Source organism: Oryzias latipes, chromosome 3 (assembly GCF_053564925.1).
Source record: "Oryzias latipes strain Hd-rR chromosome 3, Olatipes_Hd-rR_3.1".
NCBI lineage: Eukaryota > Metazoa > Chordata > Actinopteri > Beloniformes > Adrianichthyidae > Oryzias > Oryzias latipes.
The window spans coordinates 13169407-13182318 of record NC_136239.1 but is presented as its reverse complement, the minus strand read 5'-3'; the positions used below and the strand labels follow the sequence as shown (position 1 = coordinate 13182318).

Below are 12912 nucleotides of genomic sequence, written 5' to 3'. Positions count from 1 at the left end.
TGAATGATTGTATTTATTTTTTGAACCTGTTTGGTGAATATGATCATTTTGAATACCGTGATGCTTCTGAAGAAAAAGAGAGAAAAAAATATAAGAAGATGACACCAGAGGAGCCGACACTGGAGGAAATGTCCTATTAAGACTTTGGTCTTTGACTTTCTTTGTTGTGACTGGACAAAAACAAGCGGATAGAAGGGAACCTTAGAAACAACGCTTTGTTTAACTTATCATGATGTTTAGCATGTATACCACTTTCCTCCGATGCTGCAGAGCCAGTTCGGTGCAGGCTCTGTAGCTGCACACCGCCTATCAAATATTCCTTTTTGTTTTTTTGAAAACTTATTTAAATCTAAATTAAATAACAAGATTAAAGTACTAATAAATGATGGAATTTTTATGTCTTTTGTCAGTGTCCATGGTATAAACAGGATAATGGCTGAGAAGGAGTCTATTATCAGAAATTAATGCACTTTACGGAAGCTATCGTCCTTTGCTTTGCATCTGACGGTTCAGGCCTCCGCTTTATTCATTAGTTATGAGAACAGAAACCTCGTCGGACATTATCTTTTACATGGTTGTAGGTGAAAAATGAGATTAACGCAATTAAAAGAAGAAGAAAGAACGAGGTAATTTGTTCGTAATTAACTAATTGCGATTAATGTCATAATTTGACACCCCTAATACATTTGTTAATGGACACACTTTTATTTTTAATAAAATGAACAAGGCAGCTGCTGCTTTGTTTCTTTTTCAGCCTTCAAATGACTTCAGATTGAAATAAAACTGCAAACATGTTGAAATATTTCATTTTTTTATTTTTATTTACTTGTTTGTCCTTGCCCTGAGATGACCTCTTGTAAATTGGTGTTGCTAAGTGAATTTAATGCAACTGCAGCTCATTGAAAATGAATGAAGTTTTGATTTGTTTTTCAAAGTCTGCACAAAATGCATCAACGCGGCATTATAACATAGAAGCAGATGGCCAGCATCATCTGCTGTTCAGTCAAAGTCTCTTAGTTGTGGTTTAAGTCTTCATGGTTATTATGGTGAGAAATAAGGGAGGGGATAACCCAAATGTTTTGGATTTGGCTGTTTGCCGTTTGTTTTGCTGTCTTTCCAAATAAATCTAGCAGATGCAGCGTTTCAGCAATGACTTAAGGTAATCTATACACCTTGGCAAAAGCCTTGACTTAAAAGATCTTCAAATTTAATAATGTATTTTGTCAAACTCTTCTTTTTGTATTAGAAAATAGTTTACAGAATTCCCTGCTATGCACATTTTCTTTTACATTTTTACAAAAGAAACCTGAGGAACAACTTTGTTTTAGAATTTTCATGCAACCTCATTTTTAATGAATATTATGCTGCTATGATGTTTTTTGCTGCCAGTTTCAGTCTAAACTTTAAATTGGCGCCTTGTGTTTTTACAATGGACTAAATAATGAATGAAAACTCAGTTATCTTTTTTCAAATAACAAAGTAGGGCTTCAAGATATGAGCAAAACCTGCAATGTGCGACATAAATTTAAACACAGACACAAATGGCAAAACAACTAATGCTTCATTTCCATTTCACTGCAACCACTTTAAAACTCAACATAACTTAAATTATGCATCTACATAGGAGGCGGGCATCGAACATAAACGTTTCCCATCCAATTGGCCAAAGGTTTAAAGGGCTCATTTTGATTCGTTACATACTTGAAGCTGCCATGGGATTGTTTTAGCACGTGTGTAAACATTTAAAGTAAGCATTTATCACAGTTTACGCCGTGTTTTGCGATGTGCGTCTTGCACAGGCTGGTATTGGGAAAACGTTAAATTTGAGATGTATTGTGCAGGCCTATAACAAGTCAAAAATGAAACCTTCTTGGACTCACTCCGCTCTTTCCTGTCTGCTCATACTAAGCTAAACCCAGTTGGTAAGTCTTCGACCGCTATCACGGACAAAACTGCTGTCCATGTTGTGAGCATGTGAATAATATGTTTCTGCTGCAGCCTTACATAAGCAATGCCTGCTGCTTTTCCCTTCACTCTGAGGAGATGCATCTGTTGTGCAAACTGAATCATTATCTTTTCTTCGAAGATTAAACTGTTTCGTTAGATTTTTTTTTTAAGTGGGCGAAAAAGATGAGCTTATTTCAATGGAAAGAGTGGAGGTGGAACAGTTTGTTCATCCATACCTAAACATGATATTGGTCTTCTTTGTTATTGCTCTGACAGAGCTCTTTTGTTTCATAGAACAGTCATTTTGGCTTCAGATCAGAAGGTTTTCCCATTTCTAGTCTTGTGTTTAGATTCAATTTCTGGATTATTAGTAAGATAAACTGGTTTAGATTAGAAGATTTAAATGTTTAATAGTTATTTTCTCAGTAAGAAACTGGAAGATTTAGCTTCCGGATATTTTAGTTCCTGTGTTCTTGCTATTTTTGGTACCAAGTTGTAAAAATGGTTCAGTGTCATGAATTTATTTTAGTCTGTCCTACTATAAAAGTTTTACCAGTTGAAATATCTGATATTTTTATCACATTTGAACAATTTTACGAGATGTTAAAAAGTACAATATACAGTACTTTCTTTTATACATGTTATTTTTCTAAAGCAAGCATGCTCTAGCAGGTTCCGTGATTATTAGTCAAGTATGAACAAGCTTGTTCTAAAATAAAGGCATTATAAACACTACTTTAAAGAATGTTTGTACTTTATACTGCTATCTGAGACTTCTGAGGAATTTTCTTTGATGGCTATAAAAGGATTAACATTTAGACTTATTTTGACATTCGGAAACCCCAAGGTTAGCCTATTTCACATAGATCCCAGAATAGCTGCTCTACTCCAAAGCAGTTATTAGAAGTAATTGTCCCCATAATGCATCTGAGCCTTTTGTGATAAAGTCCCTCTTAACGTCCTCTGGACACAGCTGCGTTTTACACGAGTTCTGCTGAAGCCGCTGTGGGTAATGACAGCTCTTATGAAGATTTGCTGCTGAAGAGTCACGCTTCAGATTATATTAATACCCATTTATCCTTGAGATCTTTTTTTATTTGTGGTTATTTCTGCCAGAAAAAGCCACATCTACAAAAAGTGCAACTGGTTGCACAAATATGTTTTGTAGTGCTGTGTGTAAAGAATCACCAAATTGCGCATAAGGAGTTTATAAGTTTTATTTAACAGAGAAGATTTCAGAGAAACTTGGTATTTTTTTTTAAGTAATGACCAATTTTCTTTCATTTTATGTATTTGAGCATGCTTCAAAAATGCAATTGATGAAAATAAGATTGATTTAAAAATAAAACCCATAACATAAACGGCCGTCTAAAATGCTGATGGAGCTTGTTGAGGGAAAGTACCTTCTTAGTTGTTTCTGTGAATGGAAGAAAAGCTGCCAGATGCTCCTAATCAGATTCTGTTGATTAATTGATTATCGGCAGGTATGGGATAACGGAGCATCAAGAAAGAAAGGAGAGATCTTTGAGAAGCAGCTGCTGCTGTCTGTACAATTCTAAGCAAAATCTCATAGTGTAGGATTTCTAACTAATATTTTGACAACTATCTGATCATCAGACAGTCACACAAAGAAAGGTAGGCACATCATGAAATATTGTTTTTGTTCAGAGGAAAAATAAATCTAATTTATTCTGTTCAGACCCATTTTAAAAATTGTTTTCAGTTAATCTCAGTGTCTAAGCGGAAGATTATTTTTGTCTTTCAAGGATGTAGTGGTGCATTGTTGTTGTAAAATTTAAGTGGGCATGAGGATTACTACAGACAGCAGAACTGTGCATGGGTACGTTCTAAACAGCTTGATTAGACTTGGATTAAGTGGACGAGGTCTGTATTGATTCATTTTTTTATTGAAACATCTAAGCCTATAATAACGACTCTTTGTTCTCTTTTGCTTTGACATATTTTTGTCCTTATGGTCCATCAGTCCAAAAAGTAGCATTTCAGCCGTTGCTGTCATTATATTATACATTATATCTATACCACATTATATATTTTTTTTTTGTTCAGGATCATAATCCTATTCATATGGAAATGAGCTGTGCTTTGTTGTAGATTCATCAGCAACACAAATCTCTGGGTACTTACAGTTTGTAATGTGGTCTCTGGCCCTCATCACTTCTGAGCAGTCACTGCGAAGAACAGATTTTCTGTTTATCTCTGCCATTTGCCAAATTGCTCACGAAAAAAACATTTTGATGGTGGAGTTTGAATTAAGAGCTTCATTCTTAACTGAAGATGAGGGTTTATAAGAATGTACAATAACAACATACTAAGGGAGAAAAGCAGAAAAGCAAACATTCAAAACTATTATGTCTAAAATAAGAAAGTAAAGGAATAAAGACAAAAAGACGAAGTTGGCTATATGTAAAGGAGGATGTTAGCAACCACTGTACTTCCAGGACAAACTCATTCGTGCATATAAAAGCAGAATGGGTGTGTCTGACTTTAATTCAAATTGCTTTGTGAAAATCAAGCAAAGCATATCAGGACAAACATCTTGTAACAGCTGTAATGACATTGTGCAGGCACTAAGTCAATAAAGAACTCTGTTCTATACTACTGTCTAACGTCAAACGACAGGCTTCCTGTCAGAATAAAAGATTGGCCAAAATTGACTTCAAGGCATTATAATAAGTATCACAAGAATGACAAGAAAGTTCAAAGTTGAAAAAGGAATTCTATGTACTCTTGAGTTTTTCTACTTTTTTTCTATTTACTTAAGTCAGATTGGACAGTTTTATGATGATCAGCGTGGGTGCCTCATAAAATGAAGTTCTGTCTTTTTTTTTTAAGTGTTCCAGTTCTGCCCGTATATTACCGGTGTGTCTGATTTGTCTTGGGAGACTTATCTGCGATGGTTCATTAACCTGTATCTGTGTTTGATGGATGATCCTATGCTGGAGTGAGTCTGTGTGTTTTTGTATGTCTATTAAAGAGAGGACAGGTGAAATTCCTTTATTCGAGATTAGGGAGATTTACTATGTTCACACCGGGCATGTGACGAGCGTTTAGCGTATGGGGGTTCACACTTTACCGTCGCTAGCCAATATTAGCCCGTGTCCACCACATACAGTTGGAAGAGGCTTGGTGTGAAATGTCGAACTTGGGCAAATCTCGCAAATCTTGCTCCAGGCTTTTTCTTTCACAGCTCTATTCTGATATATGACTGACTTGGTGTCATAAAATTCTGGCCAGCCACGAACCACAACTATTAATTTTTCCTCCGTGATTTATTTTCAAACAATTGGCACTTCCGTGACTTAAAAGGGACATCAACGTCTTTCAACGCGTGTTCAATGGGCACGCTTTTTTTTACATCGTAGAGCCTGAAGATGGTCATAGAAACTTGCGTATCGATGCATGAACATAAGAGTTTTGAATGCGGAAGCCTGAAGCATATAGACCAGGGGTGTCCAAATCCAGGCCTAAAGGGCTGGTTTAATGCTAGTTTTCCAGAAATCCAGCCTTATCTGCTGTTGGTTACCTGGATCAGGTGTGTTTAGCCAATTACAGGATGGTTGAAAAACATGTAGGACACCGGCCCTCGAGGCATGGATTAGGGCATCCCTGATATTGACTTTTCTTTGGAAGTGTCTGTCTGAATTTCCTCTATTTGTGTTACAGGGTGGAGTTTCTGGTTTGAACTAAAAGATCTCGGTGTTATGCACTTTCGTCAAAACTTATCTGTCGGAGAAACTGTTAAACAAAAATGGTTTTGTGGATCAAGGCTAGACCATGAGTTAGCTTTGATGTATAACTGATAAACACTTTCTTTGGTTTCAGATGCTTCTGTGTTTAGATTCAATTTCTGGATTTTTAGCCTCTGATTTAGTCATTCATTCTCCAGAAGAAATTTTGGAAGCCAAGTGTTTTGACAGAGCTGTCTTTTTTCAATGTTTGGAAAGCAGCTCTTAAGGAAAAAACAGTTGCTGTTATAGAGATACTTTCCATTGTTTGCTTTTACCAAGCAAAAGTTCACAGTCTAATTTTTCAGTTGATCACAATTAAGTATTTCTTTTAGAATAATTTTATGTAAAACATATTTTTGAATGTAACTGCATTATATGTATTATATATTATATGTAAAACCTACTTTTGGATGTAACTGAGAATGAGGGCAGATGTCAACATATTATTTAAAAGCGCCTATATCATGCAAACTCAATTGATATGAGCCTTTAAGTGTATTGTAAAATTCATTCCTCACTATAAACAACCCCAAAGCGATATTTTGATCCATTCACGCATTTCATGAGCATTCCTCTAAAAACGAGCACATCCACCTTTGCAAAAGTGCCGGTGTTCTTTGTTTTCCTGGGTGAAACGCAGACATGCTGCCGAGGCCGATTGTAGGTTAACGCCACGAAATGGGCGGCACCCACAAGGAGCGAAAGGCGGTTCCCTTAGAGATCGAGTCGTATTTCCAGATTGAAAAAGAGCTCAGAAAAAAAACTAATGCAGTAATAATAAAAATAGATAATAAAAAAATGTGTTTTTTTGTGTCCAATAGGTAATGTATATAACATATATATCAGGGCAACAGACTACATTTTTGCACCGGTTAATGAACCCTTGCAGCTCTGCAGAAACTATGTACAAGTAAACGAGACATGGCTAGAAACAGCATAATTATAATTAAAAGAAAACTAGGAATGCTTCGAAAATAAATGCAAATATACTTAGAGTGAGACTTTAAATTGGTTCACTTAGCTGTAATTTAAGTTAAAAAAATAAAATAAATAAAACTTATAAAAGTTTTGTGATTTTGTACAGAGCATATCCAGAATCTTTTCATATGTCCTGAATTAAAAATATTCTTTGTTTGGGTCTACAGTAACTTTAATATCTTTGGTTTGAGGCGGTTTATACCAAATAATAACTGTCAATAATAACTGTCTGTCAAAATGATGGACAGACGTCATCATCCAATCAGTGACGTCACAAAATGCCTTCTTTTTCCAATTACTTCTTTGTTATTTTTAACATTTCATTTTGATTTCTGAAATTATTTGTTTTCTGAAACGTTTCATTTTGTTATTTTGTCATTCTGTGTTTTGTTCTTTTTCTCTCCTTTTTTTGCTTTTGTTTTTTGGAATAGTTATAGTTTCAGGAATTTTGCCTTTTTAATTGTTGTGATCTTTCTGATGTTCTATTAGATCTTTCTTCACTGCCTCCACTTAAGAGACAAATAGTTTTAATGTCTGTAGAACAAGCTGCCAGTGGTACTCAATCCCCCCAGACTCCTAAGCAGCTTACTACACCAACAAGAGATTTGTTGTTGTTCAATAAGACCACAGGTCTGGTGCCATTTGCCAAAGAAAGTGGTCTGCTGTTTTCAAAGGAAATTTTTGACTCAATGCAGTCGGCCCGCTTAGGAACCTGGTTAAAGCAATTTTGGACAATATAACCAAAAAGATTGAAGTTTTTAGTGAGTTTGAAAAACAGATATCACAATGATTCATTTGTTTATACATTCTTTGCTCTAATTTTGGCCAATGAGTTCAGTATTACTAATGAATATATGGGTAATGCATATGTGCTTTATTTGTAATCACTGTAATGGTCTTGCAGGTTGGTCTCTTGTCACTGCCATCATGATATGTGAAGATCTCGGTTTCAACTATACACCTGCTATGGGAAGACATCACTAAGCCTACAGTGAACAACTTTCCTGGATGCTTTGACATACGGGACGCGTTCAAAGATGGAGAAGAAGAAAATGTGCCCACGCCTTCTTGACTACTTGGTAGTGGTTGGAGCAAGGTAAGTCTAATTTTTCGGTTTGTACTTTCTTGAATTAACAAAGGAAGTCATTGAGGGTGCTTTTTCAGTTCAGTATTTCTTTTGTAGAATAAAGTAAAGTTGAAAAATTGTCTTACTCCTTTTTAAATCATAAAGTACATTTGTTTACATCCATTTTAGGCAACCAAGTAGTGACAGCGTGGCCCAGACACCTCAGCTTCTTCGCCGTTACCCACTGGAAGACCATCCAGACTTCCCCCTCCCACCGGATGTGGTGTTCTTCTGCCAACCCGAGGGCTGTCTGAGCATAAGACAGCGCAGAGTTAGTCTGCGTGACGACTCCTCGTTTGTCTTCATGCTAACTGACAAGGACTCAAGCACCACCCGCTATGGAATCTGCGTCAACTTTTACCGATCTTTTCAACGCGGACATCACCGTCCTCGAGGAGACAAGAGTGGTCACACAGAGACGCCGTCGAAGGCTGCTGAAACCACCGGCGAAGTGTCAGATGGCAGCAGTGGAGCGTCATCCACTGTGTTACCTGCACCTACTAGCACTGAATCTGTGCCTCCGCCTGCCTCTGCAGAACAGAGTGAGCAGGCAGGTGACGAGCTAAACTCTGGAAGGTCTCCACAGCACAGACGGAACGCTGCCAAGGTGGCAGCTAGAAATCGCAACAGCACCCTGACCTCCCTGTGCATACTCAGCCACTACCCATTCTTCTCCACCTTTAGGGAGTGCTTAAATATCCTTAAAAGGCTAGTGGACTGTTGCAGTCAAAGGTTAACTCAGAGAGCGGGCCTTCCACGTGCCACCCAAAGGTAAGGTTTCAGATGTTATCTACTTGTTTGTTAACACAAAAGCTCTTTCTTCTGAAGTCTCATTTAATACTTTTTAAGTTCTGCTAAACATTGATTCACCAGATTTTATTCGTCAACATTTGTACTATTCAGTTTGAGGTCGGCTCTTTTACAGAATTTTTAAAGACCCACTCTGATGGGAAATCGTGTTGTCAACATGTTCTTGGGCAGTTTTCTCATGATGAAGAAAATTAAGCTCAAAGTTGCATTTTTGAGTATTTCTTTAGTTAAATCGCTGTGAATCAGCAGCAGACATAAAGAAACATTTGGAAAAAAGGGAAGTGAGGCGGGGTTGCTTCCTCCCAACAGCCCTGATCACAGCTCAGAGGCGAATTTCTAATGATCCACTTCAGCTCTGCAGAAAATATGCTCTAGAGAACAGCACAGGTTTTTGGCTAAAAAGGTATAATAATTAAAAGACCACTGGGAATCATTTTACTAAAGATCAAAAGAGAGAGTGAGACTTTATTTACTAAAAACTACATTTACTTGCCATTAGCTTTAACAGTCGGTACAATGTTGAATTAGAGTTTAGCATTAGTAAGTAATCTGTTTTTTATGAATGAAAAGATATACAAAGTTTAAAGAAATATATGAATGTTTGTTGGCACCATGTTTTTAGAAGTTGAATAGGAGCTTTTGTAAAGCTTTGTAGATTTAGCTTCATGCAATTTTTTTCGGCCATCTGCGGCCTCTGTTGTTTTCATAGTCAGCTTTATCGTCACACCACATCTCCATGACGAGTTACCCAAACCAAAACATACATAGTAAATTTAATCAGCTCTGTTTAGACAGATGCTTCTGACACTAAATGTTGTTTAATCCAGCCTCATACTTCAGGTCACGCACATGGACAGTTAACCATGTAGGATCTGGACTGTTGATTTGAAACATGAAGCCAAAACAAATAAATCATCTCAATGTTTGCTCTTAAAATGGCTTCATTTTAAATGTCCAATGAGTTAATACATTTAAAATTATTTTGACTGATTTTACTTTTAGTTTAGATTTTCTTAAAGCAGAATTGTGTTTCTGCCCAGCATGAATTTGAAGAATAAAAGTCTGATTTACTAGAAGCAGGAAACGGATCTAGGTTTTTTTCTGGTATCTTTACTGACTTTGTTTGAAAGCAAAAAAAGAGGTTTAAGGAAGATAAAGGCCAAGACTGCAATAGAGCTGTTTTTTTTTTTTTTTTTTTTTTAAATTAAGGCTCTTGATTTTTGTGCTTATTGACTTATAAAGAGAACTGGACTGAACCAATATGACGTCACCTATAGAAAATGGTTTACTTCCGGTTCCAGTGAAATGAGACCAATTCGGTCGTCATTTTTCCGTAATACGGATGTTGCCATTCTGGAACCAGACGACAGTTGGTCTGAGTCAACGTTTCTGTGGCAACTATTGTTGACAATCAGAGGTAAACTTGTTCCAAGTTCACACCCCTACCACTGAAAGCGGGCTTGGGAGAATCTGTCAATCCAATGCTTCAGGTTGAGACCAGGGGAGTTTGGCTTCTTGGAGCCAGCGTCACTACCTGTTTGGAAGGGGAAGGGATTGCTCAGCCCAGTTCTCTTAATACACTCAATGGTTTTGCTACTGATATAAAGCTTACATTTATATCAAATTAATGTTTGCATGTCAAAAGGGCTGTGTTTTGTTTTGATAGAGACATATCAAATGAATTTCTTCATATTTCATTTGGGTTATGAGTTTTTGTTGTGTTGCTTGTTCTTTGCTATCTGGATTTTAATTGGTTGTCAGAAATGCAACCGATTGTAGGACACTATTATTTAAGATTAGATTTGATTTTGGCTTTGTGCCATTATTCCTTGTAGCTTTTAAATAGCTGTTTTTTTCACTTAGTCATTGTAAGCCATTGATTGTTTAAACTACCATGGTGCTTGGCTTTATGCTTATAATTCAAGGTTATTTTTTGGGTAAAATGCTTTAATTAATTAACCAGCCTTAAAAAACTCCTGATGCGAATACGGTAACCTAATAATGCTTTGAAAATCAGAAGATGAACTGGTCTAAATGGTTTTATTTTTAACCCTGTGCAGGCAGTGACTTGTGAAAAGTGAGTCCGATGGTAAAGGAAGAGGAGGGCGATTGCATAATAGCTGCTAATGTTTTGTGCGATGGCAATTCTGACAGATTGAGGTCTCCTGCTGCCTTTGGGCAGCAACTTCTGTTGCTATGAGGAAGCAGAATGACCGAATTACCTAAACGCCACGTCAAAACATGCCAAAAAAGCATACATTTTAAGTGTGCTAATCATACCCAATGGGGGTTGAGGAATTTAACATCTGTTTCACAATCATTACCTGTGAGATTAGGGATTTCATAGGGTGCTTGCTCAAGTTTCCTGGTGGTTGAAAACACCAGAATAATCTGGCATCAATATGTTTTGACCTTCACTACTTTGCTAGACTATGAATAATAAATGAAAGTTAAAAAATTGCACATTGTATACTTTTTTTAAGTTAAAGTTTAAAAAAAACAACACAAACATGGAATATATTTTTCTATTCGGTGTTCTGGCAGTTTAGACTTCATAGTTGCCTAATGTGTTGCTGCAAACTGTGGCGGCTGTAATCACACTACGTCAGAGAGGTTTTTTTGGGTTGTGCAGAAAGTCTCAGTCTTGGTTTTAAACCATCAAATATCATACTTGATTGTTAAAAAATAAAAAATGAAAGTTGATTCTTGCATAGTAGGAAAAGACATGAGGAGGTGCCACTCTTTTATGTTTATGCAGAGACACCATGTGGCGAGTGTTTACTGGAGCCTTGTCAGTGGAAGAAAAAGGCAGTCAGCTGCTCGCTGATCTTCGGGACATCGAGTCCTGGGTGTACAGGCTACTGCGCTCACCTGTGCCGGTGGCGAGTCAGAGGCGTGTGGATGTGGAGGTGCTGCCCCATGAACTGAAGCGAGCACTCACCTTTGCTTTGCCTGACAACTCTCGCTTCACTTTGGTGGACTTTCCCCTCCACCTGCCCCTGGAACTGCTGGGTGTGGACGCCTGTCTCCAGGTCCTCAGCTGTGTTCTGTTGGAGCACAAGGTAAGGGAAACCACAAAAGCAGCTGAAAGATGTCTTTGCTATTGCTTTTGGCCAAACATAAAACTAAACAAGAAAATGGTAATCAGAAATTTAGAAATACATTTGTCAACAGAGACATTTTTATGATGACATGTTGTATTTAAAATAGACAGACATTTAGTATTCAAAATTCCATATTATAACATATTTTAATAGATTTTTTTTATTTTTTTTTAACTATCTTGTTTTTAGTTATCTTATCAACAAATCCTGATGGCACCATTGTTTGTGCTAAAAAGACTACTAGTAGTTATGTACTGGTACATAACTACAATTTAGCATAAATGAAATGAAATGGAAAAGGAAGACTAACTGTTCAGGAAGAGTGAAAACATGTCAGGAGAAACAAAGCTATAATAAAGAAGAAAATAATCAAAGCTTGAAGCTTTTCATTATGTTTTTTAATGATTTAGTTAAACAACAAATATCTGATTTTCACTGGTCGAGTATTAGTAAAAAGGAATATTTTTGTCAGTATCAAAACACTGTCATGTCTGTTGTTGGTTTTTCTTTCATCAACAGTGGCTAGGAGCATTTTGTCCATGTGTGAAGATGATTCAGAAGTATTTGTGAATACAGTGGTGCCTCGCTGCATCACAGTTTGCGACTGTTTTGTAGATTTTTAGACGTTTTTTGTTTTGTCTTGTTCTAATACTGTTCGGCGTAGTCATTAACTGTTGACCTTGTCAAGCAATTTCCTCCGTGGCGTGTCTTATATACAGAATGTGTTTACTTTGCCAAATCCGCATAAATCTTTCATCACCAGCAGATCTTTGTTTGATTCTATAGAACTACCGGTAGATGTATTTTTCTATGAAGGCTTAAACTTTAGGGTTTAAAGACAAGAGAAAAGTCAAAAAATGTTAATATCTGTCTGAGAAAAGTGTATAAAGAGTGTAGTGAGGAGTTTTACAGCCTAAAACGTCTATAATCCTACTTTGTGGATTTTTAGAACATAACCCCTGCGATGAATGAGGGAACGCTGTGTTTAATACATTATGCTATAGATTAAATTTCTACCAAAGCAATCTTTGTTTGCATATTATTGTTGCATAGTCTTCGCCTTCATGTTTTCCCAGCAGTTTGTGCTCACTCTAATTTCCCTTTGAAGTACAAATGTGGGCAAAAGAAAAGAAGGAAAAATTCACTCAAGCTGAACAAAGTGCTGTATAAAAGCTTTCATAATAAGACTGTCTCCATT

General features: G+C 36.7%; 1 protein-coding gene across 50 annotated transcripts in view; it reads left to right on the top strand.

Annotated features, from left to right (window-relative positions):
• Positions 1–12912, top strand: part of madd (MAP-kinase activating death domain) — a 65690-nt gene that overhangs the window by 1653 nt on the left and 51125 nt on the right. For all 50 annotated transcript variants that reach the window (XM_078945074.1, XM_078945069.1, XM_078945050.1 and 47 more), the window contains exons 2-4: positions 7579–7770; positions 7930–8571; positions 11369–11672. In XM_078945074.1, coding sequence (XP_078801200.1) covers positions 7712–7770; positions 7930–8571; positions 11369–11672 — 1005 coding nt within the window. In that variant the 5' untranslated portion in view covers positions 7579–7711. The remainder of the gene's footprint in view (positions 1–7578; positions 7771–7929; positions 8572–11368; positions 11673–12912) is intronic.